This window comes from Thamnophis elegans, chromosome 2 (assembly GCF_009769535.1).
Source record: "Thamnophis elegans isolate rThaEle1 chromosome 2, rThaEle1.pri, whole genome shotgun sequence".
Lineage (NCBI taxonomy): Eukaryota > Metazoa > Chordata > Lepidosauria > Squamata > Colubridae > Thamnophis > Thamnophis elegans.
Genome location: NC_045542.1, coordinates 11,756,564 through 11,771,323, shown reverse-complemented (window position 1 = coordinate 11,771,323; position 14,760 = coordinate 11,756,564). Strand labels below are relative to the sequence as shown.

At 43.3% G+C, this 14,760-nt stretch overlaps 1 protein-coding gene across 1 annotated transcript; it reads right to left on the bottom strand.

Annotated features, from left to right (window-relative positions):
• On the bottom strand, positions 1–12,925 carry LOC116504011 (lysozyme C, milk isozyme-like). Its single transcript, XM_032210820.1, has 4 exons — positions 12,784–12,925; positions 9,818–9,976; positions 3,951–4,029; positions 1–67 (listed from the first exon to the last, which is right to left on the bottom strand). Exons 1-4 carry the CDS (start codon positions 12,923–12,925, stop codon positions 1–3), a joined length of 447 nt encoding a protein of 148 aa, XP_032066711.1.
• Positions 12,926–14,760: the final 1,835 nt, after the last annotated feature.

The window sequence follows — 14,760 nt, the reverse complement described above, 5'->3', positions numbered from 1 at the left end:
TCAAACCTTACACCCTTTTACCCACTTGCTCATATCTTGGTTTTCACAGTGCTTTTTCCACTGGTGCCTGTATTAAGAGAAAATGAATCAGGTAATAAACTGCATATGCACATGTACTATTTTCACACAAAGCACAATATCAACATTAAAAAATGCCAATGCTTTTCTCCCGGTTGTAGTTCACCCCCTCCTCCCCCCTCCTTTTTATTTTTACTACTGGCCTTCTGCAGGATGATGATTTTTTTTATTTTATTAGGTGGGCTTTTGAATCCTGTTAGTGGCTTCAGTTGCAATTTTATTGGGTGGGCTGGGTTTTAAAACATTTAATCTGGTATTTTATTCTGATAGGTTTCTGCATCCTTATTTCATTTCACTTCTCTGAAAGTCTTGTGCATAACATAATTATGCGTATGGATATAGCAATAGCAATAGCAATAGCAGTAGACTTATATACCGCTTCATAGGGCTTTCAGCCCTCTCTAAGTGGTTTACAGAGTCAGCATATTGCCCCCAACAATCTGGGTCCTCATTTTACCCACCTCGGAAGGATGGAAGGCTGAGTCAACCCTGAGCCGGTGAGATTTGAACCGCTGAACTGCTGATCTAGCAGTAGCCTGCAGTGCTGCATTTAACCACTGCGCCACCTTGTTGACTAGTGTACAGTAGTTGATAGTGAGACAAATTTATGCACATTCTAATTTTTCAGGGAAGGTCCCTAAAAGTCCAGATATTATTGTTTTCATTTTATTTTAAAATAAAACGATCACAGTTCAGTTACTAGAGTCTATAACATTACTTGTTTGCATCTTTGGAATTTGCTGGCTGGGTTCATATACAATTCTGTAGACTAAACTAAAATGCAGTTGCTGTTGTGGTGCAGCATATTGCAGTGATCCACCACAATTTTAGTGAGTTGTGGAAATTAGGCCAGCATGTTAAGTCATAAAGTAGTGTAGATTAAACACAGCATGCTATTTGGATATTATAACTGTGCTTTCTTAACTTTTTTTTCCCTTCTTACTTAGGCCCTCATATCAGTCTGACTATAATTGCCTCTCCCAGCAACTAAAAACTGCGTTTTTAAATCTATTTTGCTGTGAAAGAACACAAAAAATAACTCTAATATTTGTTTCTTTAGAATCCCTCTGAAGTAGATTTTGCATGCAGACCCAGATATGGGAAATCCGCTGTTCTTTTTGCTGAAAATCCAGATAGATTACAGCAGAATTACTTACCTAACAGTAAAATATAAATTATTTGAACACATGAGGAAATAGACACAAAAGAGGCAGGATTTCTACCTCTTTAGTATATATAGCCCTCATTTTTCTCATTCTGTTAATTACAGTTTCACCTATCGGCAATGAGAAAATAGATTAGATTTTGCAATTCATAGTAAAGAGTTTCATGTATTTATAGTTTGCCTCATGTGGTTCTCTTCGAAGAGGACATTGGGAATGGGGTTTTTAATGTTATGAATATGAAAAATTGCAAACATGCATTTGCATATGCATAAAGTACATTTTTTTCAAGGTTTCCTTAGCCATAATTTTATTATCTGCAACTGTTAAAAGTTAGGGTTGAGATTAAGAACCCACACAAATTACAAAGTTCACCTGTATTTCATAAAAAGCTCAAGTTATTTAAAAGAGTTGGGAAGAGGGAATTGTTAGGCCATCTGTACCTGCAGATTTTCCCTTCCTTTAAAACAACTCACAATTGACAGGCACCCCAACAGTACAGTCTCTATTACATTTCTCTATTATAAGGGAGGTTTTTTTTGTCATTTTGGCAACAACAGCTTCAGATACAAAATGCAAGTGAAAAAAAAATTACAGTGTACCTCAGTATTCATTGTTAATTGGTTCCAGGAGCACAGTGAGTACCAAACAGTTTTCCCCTTAGGGAATAATGTAGAGCAGCTAACCTTTTTGCCATCACGTGCCAAAAGCAGGAGGAGCAGGGGGGTGCATATGTGTGCCCTCCCCCGTGCATGCGTGCCAACCCTCCGCACATGCGCACACGACCCTCCTGCCCTCCCCTTCACTTGTGGCGTGCAATGGCATGGTGGAGCCACTTTTTGCCCTCCCCAGGCTCCAGAGACTTTTTAGGAGCCTGGGGAGGATGAAAATGGCTCCCCCCCCCCCACCGCAGGCCCTCCGGAGGCCGGAAACGGCCCATTTTCCGACTTCTGGTTTGCCCGTAGGCCGTTTTTTGCCCTCCTGAGACAGAAAAATGGCCCTACGGGGAATCCGGAAGTTTGAGAACCGACGTAGGGCTGTTTTTCTCCTTCCAGAGGCTTCAGGGAAGCTTCCAGAGGGCGAAAAATGGCTGAAAATGAAGGCCGAAATCAGCTGGCCAGTGCGTGCATGCGCGCTGGAGCTGACAAGGCAACACCTCACGTGCCCTAAGAAATGGCTCTGTGTGCCATCTGTGGCACGTGTGCCATAGGTTCACCATCACGGATGTAGAGAGTCACAAGTCAGCCGACACCAACAAGTTCTAGTTTGTGCGCTGAGTACCAAACAAACAATGAGTACCGGGACAAAGTTTTCACATCAAAATGCATCGAGTACCAAATTTGATGAGTTCCAAACCAGTTGAGTACCCACATACCCCTGTACCGGTTTAATGTTAGCCATAAAGGACAAGGGAAGGTCAGGGCAGAAACTAGCAATTCCATGTGAAAACACAGTTCCAAAATTTAATTAATTTAATTTAATAATTTAATTTAATTTAATTTAATTTAATTTAATTTAATTTAATTTAATTTAATTTAATTTAATTTAATTTAATTTAATTTAATTTAATTTAATTTAATTTAATTTAATTTAATTTAATTTAATTTAATTTAATTATTTAATTTAATTTAATTTATTAAATTTATAGGCCGCCCAATCCCGGAGGACTCCGGGCAGCTAGCAACAGCAGTTAGACTTATATACCGCTTCATAAGGCTTTCAGCCCTCTCTAAGCGGTTTACAGAGTCAGCATATTGCCCCCAACAATCTGGGTCCTCATTTTACCCACCTCGGAAGGATGGAAGGCTGAGTCAAACCTGAGCCGGTGAGATTTGAACAGCCAAACTGCAGAACTGCAGTCAGCTGAAGTAGCCTGCAGTGCTGCATTTAACCACTGCGCCACCTCGGCTCTCTTAAAGACATATTGGGGTAAATCCAGAGGTGGGTTCCTACCAGTTCGCACCTATTCGGTAGAACCGGTTCGTCAAATCTACCGAACCGGTTAGAAGAGGTCCCACCAGTGGACCCGGAAAGCAGGCCACACCTACAGAAGAGGTTCCAAAACTTTTTTGAAACCTACCACTGGTCCTTGGATATGATTATTCTACACTGTCATGCTCATATTTATAAAACTCAGGGCCTCTGTGAAAGGTAAGGATGGCTACTGCGTTTGTGGTGCAATCAGAACATTGCGTGTGTTGAAGTTGTTTTAACGCAAACCAAAGATGCCTTTTAAAAAACAAGTTGACATCGTATTCTTATGCATGCCAGTGCTGTGTGTAAGGTAATTTAAGGTGGTTTTGACAAGTGTCGTCGGCATCTTCATATCCGGTCCCATGGGCGGCAAGCCACTCCCATCCGGTCACATGGGTGGCAAGCCACTCCCACAAAGGAGGCCACACCCACAGAGTAGGTTCGAACAATTTTCAAAACCCACCACTGGGTAAATCACATGTAGATAATGAGGTTGAGATAGACAGCCAGATGTTGTTCAGTGTTAGGGTTGCAACCCACAACCTAGAACAGAATTTATTAGAGAACCCCATCCATGAACCCAGCTTTTTAAAAAAAAGAAAAGCCTGATCTAATTAAGCATTCAGGCAGCACCAGATTGCCCATCTGTGAGTTAAGTGAGATTGTCCCAGTCTACTAGAAGCATAGAGAGGGTTCTACTTATCATTAGACAGAAGCAGCCATTTGTTCTCCTACCAGGCAGCCATGCCAGTAGAGCGGGTCACAATCTTTTTGGCACAGGCGATGTCATCTTCAAGATCAGGATTCAGCAAATCTTAAGGAGGAGCGAGAGAGAGGACAAGCAACAGAGGAAGAGAATAGAAATGGGTCAACCAAGGCAGCAGACGCAAAGCTGGAAGAATCTCTTTGAGGCAGAGAAAAGACTACAGGTAGTCCTCAACTTACAGCAGTTCATGCGCCGAGGTGGCGCAGTGGTGAAATGCAGCACTGCAGGCTACTTCAGCTGACTGCAGTTCTGCAGTTCGGCTGTTCAAATCTCACCGGCTCAAGGTTGACTCAGCCTTCCATCCTTCCGAGATGGGTAAAATGAGGACCCGGATTGTTGTTGGGGGCAATATGCTGACTCTGTAAACCGCTTAGAGAGGGCTGAAAGCCCTATGAAGCGGTATATAAGTCTAACTGCTAACTGCTATTGCTGTTTAGTGACTCTTCAGTGCTACAATGGCACTGAAAAAAGTGATTTATGACCGTTTTTCACCCTTATGACCATTGCAGCATCTCCATGGTCACGTGATCAAAATTAAAACACTTGGCAACTGGTTCATATTTATGATGGTGGCGAATATCCCAGGGTCCTGTGATCACATTTGCAACCTTCAACGAGGAAACCAGATTCACTTAACAACCGTGTTACTAACAACTGCAGTGATTCACTTAACAACTGTGGCAAGAATGGTCGCAAAATGGGGCAAAATTCACTTAACATCTGTCTTGCTTAGCATTTTGGGCTCAATTGTGGCTGTAAGCAGGTGTGGGATTCTACTGGTTCGGGTGAACCGGTACCTCCAACAATCAGCTGGGAGCCAATCGGTTCGCTCCGACGATCAGCTGGGCCCACCCACTTGCCCCTGCTCTATCCTGTTCTTTATTTCCTGCTTTCTAGCTCATCTCAATCGCGCGGCCCAGCTGATTTCCACCCCCAGGGCCCCCAAGCTGTTTAACTTACCGTTGCTAACTTGGAAGGTAAGCAGCTGAGCTACTAAATGCTCCATTTTCAGCACCTCGCACAGGTGCAAAGCACACCTGCACGCAAAGCATGCGCTCACCGAACCGGTTGTTAAACTGGCAGCATCCCACCACTGGTTGTAAGTCAAGGACTACCTGTACTTATTTATTTCAGGACTTTAAAAAATGCTGATTCCGTGTAGACTTCTGGTGAGTTTATAAAATAGTCTAGCTCTACTCAAACTTCATTTACACCTTTAAAAAGCTCAAGCCTCCTTCAATGTACAATCTCAGTAGCATTGAATATGAAAAGCTTGGCAAAACCGTTCTCTCTTTGCTGCCTTCCCAAAGTCTATTAAGGAAGGCAAAGTCTATTAGGGAAGGCAGATCTCCAGAGGAAAATGATTCCAGAGGAGTGAAGTGAAGACTGACAAGGATTTTATCCTGGTACCCCTTCCCAAAATCTCACACAGGAAGCCCATCAACAACTCAGTTCACCATCAGTTTCCTGAGAGAACAGCCCCTCTTATAGCTTTGAATTCCCAGGGGTTTTAAATAATCCAGTCTTATACAAGACTCTATAAATCATAATCAGCAATCTGAAATGTGTCTAGAGAGAGATTGATTGTCAAGGCAGCTTCAGGATAATAAGGAATAATGAAAACATTTCTTTTGAGGCTCGGTGGTCTGGTTTGGTCGGTTGAATTAGACAAGTAGATGCATATCAAGGTTGCAATATGCCTCTGAATTTTTTTTGCCTGAACCACAAGATGTGTGCAAATAAATTTGATAAATAAAGAAAGAAAGAAATATCTAGCAGACATCTAAAACTTTGTATCTTAGATTGGGAGCCCAAGAGCTGGCTTATCAGTTGGAGTCCCCTTATCACCAATGACCAATAACTGTTTTTGCCAGCAGATGAACTAAAAGACTAGCATTAAAAATGAATTCCTTATACTCCTTGAGATGCTCAAACTTATGAGGGCTAGAACCTCCCAGTTGGAAGAGGAAGCCATCTATTGAAATGAAACAAATTTATATGAGACATAATCAGGGATGGGTTTCTGTTGTGGCCCAGCAGGAGCCGTTGGAGCTACAAACAGATTCCGGTAGCGAGGGACCCTATGAGTCGGCTCTGGAAGATGTGGAGGACCCTGGACAGGGCTCAGACTCTGAGCAGGAACCAGAGAGGCTGGTTGGCTACCAGGAGGAGCCTGAGGCATAGAGCAGCAGTGAAAGCCAAAGGGAGTTTGTCCCTAATGTCAGACCCTGGAACAGTGGGGAGGAGCTAAGGGAGGTGGTCCCGGATGCCAGGCAAAGACGGGCAGATAAGCGCCAACAGCAACTATGGAGATATAGAAGATAATTGGGGCCAGGTGATTGTGATTAGGCTCCTCCCAAGAGAGTATATAAGAAGAGACTTTGGGAGGAGGCTTTTTGCAGGACACAACCGTTATACTAAAGCTGGAGAAGCTCTTGTATTTCTTATCTGTGGAAGTCTGGGTTGCTGCCAAAGTCTTGTCGGTGTGTTAATTTACTGTGAATAAATTGTCTAGCAGTAATCTTGTGTCAGAGTGACTCACCGCATGGAGGGGGATCAGAACACGTTTCTATCAGTTTGCACTGATTCAGGCAAACCGGGAGTGGTAATTTGGCCTGGGTCGCAGAACCGGCAGCGAACCAGACTCGCCACGCCCCCGAACTGATTCCCCAATCACTGCTACTGTTGCTGGCATGTTTCTTAGTAGTTTTTCACCTTCTTCACACATGCACAGAACAATTTATAGTGAACTGAGCACTGGCCCACACAAAGCGCGCATGAAGCGAACCAGTACCAACACTGGTAGGAACCCACCCCTGGACATAATTATAAGTCCAATTAAACAGGACTGCTTCCTCTTAGTCCCCAAATTTTAATTTATGCTTTTCTCCATAGGTATGAACCTAGCTATCTGTACGTGTTTCTACAATTCCTGAGCAGGTCTGTGAAACTGGAAATGTTAAGTTCAGGTTTTCATGCCCATTAAGGCAATCTGTATACATGCATAGATCATCATGCATTAAATTTGAGCTATAAACCTTCAGAAGTCAGAGTGCCTCTGTAAGTGATCTCCCAAAGGAAAAGGGCATACACCTTTTTCCCTCAAAAAAGAGGCTGAAAATCTGGGTGCGTCTTATACACTGAATACAGCATTTTTTGCCTCCTGAAACCCCGCCCACTTCACCAAAATGGCCGTGCATAGCCTTTAGGAGCCTTGCAGAGTGCTCCTGGGGCAGGGGTGGGTTTCAACCGGTTCGCAGCGGTCCCTGCAAACTGGTTGGTCGGCGAACCCAGAAGTAAGTAACTTCCGGGAACGGCGAAGGGCGCACCTGCCCACCCGCACTCCTTACCCGGTTTTGACGAGTTCTGCGCTTCCATGCATGCGCAGGATGCATACAGCGCCTGCGCGATCCTCCAGGAGCAGCTGGAGCATCGTACAGACGCTAGTACGCATGCGTGCACCGCATGCGTGCACGCGTGCGCCGCAAGCATGCACGAGGACGCCGGCAGCCCCGTTCCAACCGAACTGATTGGAACGGGGCGAGAAACCCACCCCTGTCCTGGGGGCTGGTAAGGACAGAAATGAGCAAAAAATGGGCTGTTTTTAGCTCAATTTTGCCCCCACCAGCCCCCAGGAGCACTCTATAAGTCTCCTAAATGCTATGCAGGCCCTTTTTTTGACAAAAACCAGACCCGTTTTTGCAAAAAATGGGCTATTTTTTGCTCATTGGGGGAGGGCACGTTTTCACGAACAGGGAGATCTGCAGAGTGCAAAAACATTTTTTTTTAAATTTGCCTCTTCAAAATCTTGGTGCGTCTTATACTCTGGTGCGTCTTATACTCCAGAAAATATGGTAATTCTCCATATTTAGAAAGCCACTGCACTAGTTCCAAACGTAACTACTTTTGCAACATCAAAACTGGGCTGTTTAAATCCAGCCATGACATTTTAACAATTGTATGTACTATGTTTAAAGGAACATTTGTTTGAAATGAGGAGAAGTCACCTGCAGTCTGAAGTTATAGACCGCAGTTAGTCAACCCAATTACTCTGAATCTGTAACGCAGTTTGCACAGAGCAAAGAAGGAACCTAGAGATTATTTATGGTTATCTTTCCTAAACACATTACAACAACATCTCTGAAGTGATTCCTATGCCTGACAGGGCTACCAAATACAAAGCAGGTGAAGGCCAACTGATACAGACTAGAGAGTTCCCATAGTCCTTTCCCATTAAACATGCTAAAACAGTCTGAAGAGAATGATGATCTAAAAACAAACAAACCCCATTTAGTTACTTTTTTCTCAATTAAATATTTGACACACACACACACACACCAGCAGGTGGCGATGTTTCAATACTTCTTGAGTGGTACAATTGTTTTGATGGGGGGGAGGAGTGTCAGAGGAATTACCATTACATATCGTGATGTACAGAAAAATTAAGAAAAGCAACTTGCAAACAATAGTTTGCCCGCTTGCTATATTTGGGGGGGGGGGGAGAGATTTGTCATGAACCAGGATCGTGGGGAGAGGGGAAGTAAACAACCAAACTTGGTAGAATTCTTTTTGCCAAGGGTTCAGGTCTCCTTATTGTCATTCTGAATCTAAATCTAAACTTCAATTTTGCACAGGCTTGTTATCATTGGCTCTAATGCAGTGTTTCTCAACCTTGGCAACTTGAAGATGTCTGGACTTCAACTCCCAGAATTCCCCATCCAGCGAATGCTGGCTGGGGAATTCTGGGAGTTGAAGTCCGGACATCTTCAAGTTGCCAAGGTTGACAAACACTGCTCTAATGGTTTCCAACATTACAATATAAAAATGCATTCATAATATACATATTAGCAACAACACTACATATATACTGCTTCACAGTGCTTTACAGCCCTCTCTAAGTGTTTTGTCAGCCTGTTGTCCCCAACAATCTGGGTCCTCATTTTACCCACCTCAGAAGGATGGAAGGCTGAGTCAACCTTCAGCCTAGTGAGATTTGAACTGCCAAATTGCAGGCAGCTGGCAGGCAGCAGAAGTAGCCTGCCATACTGCATTCTATCCACTGCGCCACCACGGCTCTTAATAATGGCTTAGTAACTTGAGTTATGTCAAGTTACTCATTAGATCACACAGGGCAGGCCTCCTCCAGGTTCCGTCTACCAGCCAATGTCATCTGGCTACTACCCGGGGGAGGGCCTTCTCTGTGGCAGCTCCGGCCCTTTGGAACGAACTCCCCGCAGAGATTCGGACCCTCACCTCTCTCCAGGCCTTCCGAAAAGCCGTTAAAACCTGGCTGTGTCGGCAGGCCTGGGGTTGATGAGTTCCCTTCCCCTCTCGAATCATGTGGCTGTTGGTTGTTTTTAAATGCCTTGTATTTGTAGTTCTTGTGTTTCCCTTTTCCTCCTTGGGTTTGTGCGCCGCCCTGAGTCCCGCAGGGAATAGGGCGGCATATAAATAAAATGAAACTCAAACTCAATATATTAAGATGTTTACTATTCTTATTTTGATGTGAAAATTTGAAAAGTTGCCATTTAATCATTAGCATCCTGTTCAAATAGCAAGAGTATTCACTTTCCAGAACATTGCTAAAAAGTCCACCCCATATTCATATATTTTTTTGGTTACCATATTTTATGTTTTCTAGTCCTAGGGCACAAATCCAAATCCTAGGGAGCAGAGGTGGTATGCTACGGGTTCACACCAGTATGGGTGAGGCTCCGCCCACCCAGCCAGACATCATCAAGGACTTCCTGTGCATGTGGGCAGGTGGGCTCCTGCTACCAAACCGGTAATGAAGAAAATAGGATAGCATTACTGGTGGGGAGGGATGGAAACTGACCTGAGCAAGCTATGTCACAAATGGCCGTTGATAAGGCATTGTTTTCTTTACACCATGAACCACTGTTGATATGGAAGATGCCATAGTCTTTGGTGCCACCTTTGTGCCGATCAATGGCCTTGGTGTCAAAGCCGGTTTCATAAAATGCCATGCAGATCCCTACAAAGGAGAGAAATCAGAGAGGTTCCTCGGGAGTTCATTTCACAGCCTTCCACTCTTTCTGACTTTCTCAATATTCCAAAATATACCCGAGAGGCAAGATCCAGCCTAGAGGCCTAGATATGAGACATATGTCTGGTGACTGTTTAACTATTCTTATTCCAATATTCTACTCTGACTTCTGTGACTTGTGGTCCTTTATATTCGTGGGACTTTAATCTCCATTATCCTTATCTTGCATGGTCATGCCAAGATGCCCTTGTGGAAATTTTAAGAAAATCCTCCTTTAAATGTTGACTTTAAATTTGTTTCTAATCTTCCTACTAGACATTTTCCCTTCTTTGAAAGACTTATGTACATGTGCAGATGCATGATATATATATATATATATATATATATATATATATATATATATATATATATATATATATATATATATATATATGATAGATAGATAGATAGATTGATAGAGAGAGAGAGAGAGAGAGAGAGAAAGAGAGAGAGAGAGAGAGAGGGGTAGGTAGGTAGGTAGGTAGGTAGGTAGAGAGATAGAGAGATAGAGAGATAGAGAGATAGAGAGATAGAGATAGAGATAGAGATAGAGATAGAGATAGAGATAGAGATAGAGATAGAGATAGAGATAGAGATAGAGATAGAGATAGAGATGATAGAGATAGAGATAGATATTTAAAAGAGCAGTGAGGAGTAATATCAAAAGGTTATATGGCAAGCAACAACAATCTCTCTATGAATAGGTAATTGGAATTAATATCTTACTAATGATCTATGGAAACGGCAAATGGGCATCGAACTGGTTTACAAAAGGGGAAATGCTTTGGGGTTTGAAAAGCAGAATTGTTAAGGACTGATAGAAAGACTGCCCAATTTTGCAGTGCTTATCATTTACTTAGAAACAATTCCCTTTCCTTTCAAACTTGTTACATCTTATCTAGAGTTCCAATCCAATTCCCTTTGATTTCTTCAAATGTGAATGCAGCTGTAGGCAAGGAAAGTGCTCAAATTAGTTGGAGGGGCCCCACTTTGCCATTTAATCATTAGCATCCTGTTCAAATAGCAAGAGTATTCACTTTCCAGAACATTGCTAAAAAGTCTAAGGATACTTGCACCCCTAACCCTTTAGGAAAAAAAACCTCAGGGGTGTTCAAACTTGACAGCCTTAAGACTTTAAGGTTTAGATAGGACTCTTAGAGGCGGGCGGGGCGATTGGTGAGCCAGCCAATCAGTGAGCGGCGGGCAGGGCAAGCGTGGTGTGGACGGGCGGGGGGAGGGAGCAGGAACCGGTTCTAAAGCACGGTAGATTTGTGGAACCTCTTCTATAGAAGAGGTTAGAACTGGCAGGAACCCACCCCTGTTCTGGAAGTAAAATGGAGCTGAACTTTTTAACATTACATTAACATTAGCAGCCACCGATAATTTATTTTGCTGAACTTGCTGAAACCCTTGAAAAACAATATAAATTGATGATTAGACCATGGCAAATTCTATATTTTAACTGTCTGGTGTAAATATGAGCTTCCTTTTATTAGCCTTTCACTGAAAAATTAATTCTGGGATTAATTTTACTGAATGAGCTGGATGCCTACACAATGGAATTTGTAAACAATACCTATTCAGTTCAGGGCCTTTTGCACTGGTGAACTTCTAAGGTTTTCCTGACAGTTAGAACAATTGATCAGTGGAACAACTTGCCTCCAGAAGTTGTGAATGCTCCAACTCTGGAGGTTTTTAAGAAGACGGTGGACAAAAAAAATCTGAAATGGTATAGGGTTTCCTGCCTGAGCAGGGCGGGGGTTGAACTAGAAGACCTCCAAGATCCCTTCCTATTCCATTCTATTCCATTCTATTCCATTCTATTCCATTCTGTTCCATTATTCTATTCTATAGTAGCCAGCAGTCAGATCTGGCTACACCAATTTGCAACTTCTTGGAGATTTGATGAGCATAACCAGAAATGGGCTTGTTTGGAGGTTCTAGCAGGGGAGCGCAGCTATCGTGAGGGAGGGAGGGAGGTGGGGGGTTGGGGGGAGGGTGGGGGAGGGAGGGACATATACTAGGTTAGATTTCAATGTAATGTGACTTCACATGTATACTGTTTTTCTATAATTTCTCTGTAAAAATAGGATAAGTTAAGTACACTGGCATATAGTGGAAATACACCAAGGGGAGGAGGAGTGGGATAGAAGAAAGAGGGGTAGAGAGGGTGGGAGAGAGGATGGGAGGGAGGGTGAGAAGGAAGGGAGGGAGTGGATCAGGAGAGAGGAGTGGTAGAGGGGGAGGGGAAGTAGGGTAGAGGGGGATGATGGAGGGAAGATAGAAAGTTGGAGGGGGGTGGAAGAAAGGTGTATGGAGAGTGGAAGAGGTATGTTGGGTTTGTATTTTTTGGGGTATTGTTGACAAGAGGAATTGCTGCAATTATTGTTTAATGTTGTATGGCGCTGGCTATGCACAGTATATATGTGAGTGTATGAAAATGAAAAAATGGAAAATAAAAACTTTTAAAAGTAAAAAAAAAATAGAAAAAACAGAAATGGGTGCCCGTTAGCTTCAAGTACTGCTCTTCAGATCCAGGAAAACAGAGGCACTAATCATGTGAACTTGTGGGAAGAGATCTAATAAGAAACAAGCTGGAGCAAGTTCCAGAGCAAATAAAGCACTACCTGCTTATCGAGAGAAAAAAAACAGGAAATGCTGCTTAATAAAAGCTACATTAGGAATATTTAGTGTAGCTCGTTAGTCCAACTTTCAGTACTTGAGCAATACGTTACCCAGTGAGGAACTTCACTCACAACTTGCTAGGCTGTAACCTTCATATCCATCCATCCCATTCTTCTTCAGCACATGAGCCAACTCACAGCGACCGTAGATCTTGGTCTGTATAGTAGCTACGAAGCAAGCTAGAAGAAATGTCTGTAGGAAGAAGGTCATCATCTTGGCCCTGGGATGTATGAGGGGAGACAGATGATCCTTAAATCAGAGCAAATTCTGCGGTCTTGGAAGGTCATTCCTTGGGGGCGGGAGACAGAAAAACGGGTATACAGATGTATTGACATCATAACATTTCAAAAGCAACAAACAGAACTGAAAATATATTTTCTATCCTCCAAAAACAGACTATTTTCTCTCTCTAGATTAGAGCACGAAAATATTTTGCCACACAAGTATGAACCAAAGAACTGTAGAAGTACCCCCTGGCCAGCATTAGTGGTATTCCTAACAAATAGTTCTGGATCAATGTCATTTCCTGAAGAAATTTCCCAACTATTGTTCAGATGGCTATGTTCCAGGTTGATTGATTCCAGGTTCAATAACTTCATGCAAATTATATAGAGAGATAAACCTATATGCATTGCATATGTAAAGTACAAGTGATCCTTGTTTAGCAACTGGTTCATTTTAGCCCCAGAAGAGAAGGAAGTTTAGATTAGCCGGTCTTTTCTTCGGCTTGAGAGCTAACTTTTAAGAGAAAGTGTGACAATGCCTTAAAGCAGGGGTGCCAAACTCAAGGCCCATGCACCAGATCCAGCCCATGGGGTGCTTAGATGTGGCCCACAGGCCCACCCTAAAAACAACAAAGGACTGGCCCGCGGTACCTCTGCCAGCAAAAACAGAGCTCGGGAACTCCGTTTTCGCTGGCTGATGGCTGCAGGAAGCCATCACAGTCGAAAACGGAGCCCAAAAACAGAGCTCTCCCTGGTCTCACCTTCCTCTGCTGGAGACAATGGAGGCCCCAGCTCCACCTGGATCACAAGTGCCCCTGACAGGAATGATGTTGGGCTGACCATGCCCACCCTGGCTATGTCCACCCGTGACCCGTCAAAAGGGCGAACGACAAAACCGCGCCCGACTAAACCGCATCGCTGACGTCATCAACACGGCGAAAACAGCCAGCGTGGAGAAAGAAGGGCGCTTTAAATAGCGCATTGAAAGAAAGCCGATTCAACTTAAGGTAAGGGTTAGGGTTAGGTTAAGGGTTAGGGTTAGGTTTAGGGTTAGGTTAAGGGTTAGGGTTAGGGTTAGGGTTAGGGTTAGGGTTAGGGTTAGGGTTAGGGTTAGGGTTAGGGTTAGGGTTAGGGTTAGGGTTAGGGTTAGGGTTAGATTTAGGGTTAGGTTTAGGGTTAGGATTAGGATTAGGGTTAGGTTTAGGGTTAGGTTAAGGGTTAGGTTTAGGGTTAGGTTTAGGGGGGTTAGGTTTAGGTTTAGGGGTTAAGTTTAGGTTTAGGGTTTACAGCGTGCTTCTGTCTCCGCGCTGTTGTTGCCCTGTTGATGACGTCAGCAACGCGTTTTAGTTGGGCGCGGTTTTGTCCTTTGCCCTTTTGTCGGTGAACCTGTCCACCTGGCCCACTGAAGTCAAACACAACCTTGTTGTGGCCCTCAATGAAGTTGAGTTTGACACCCTTCTCTTAAAGGCTATGGGAAAAAACATCTGAAATGGCTTTTTGGAGAATAATATTTGTCCCAAAATTAGAAGCACCTGCCACAATAATACAAGGCAAGTGATCAGAAGACACAGCATTTTTTCAAGAATTTTAGATGTAGGAAGTTATTTAATATGTAATTATTTTTAAACGTTGGAAGACCAGAGAAATAATTTCCAGTTTCTGTAGCCATTGAAGCTGCGTTGCTGGAGAATTCCTTCACCCCAGCAACCTATAAAATACTCCGGAGAGAAACGGAGCGCAGAATTTGTAGTGTGATGTTCATGCTTGATGTAGGTTACCAGCAGTGTGAAGTTGCTCCTTAAAACTAGTGGCATTAAGAGCCTC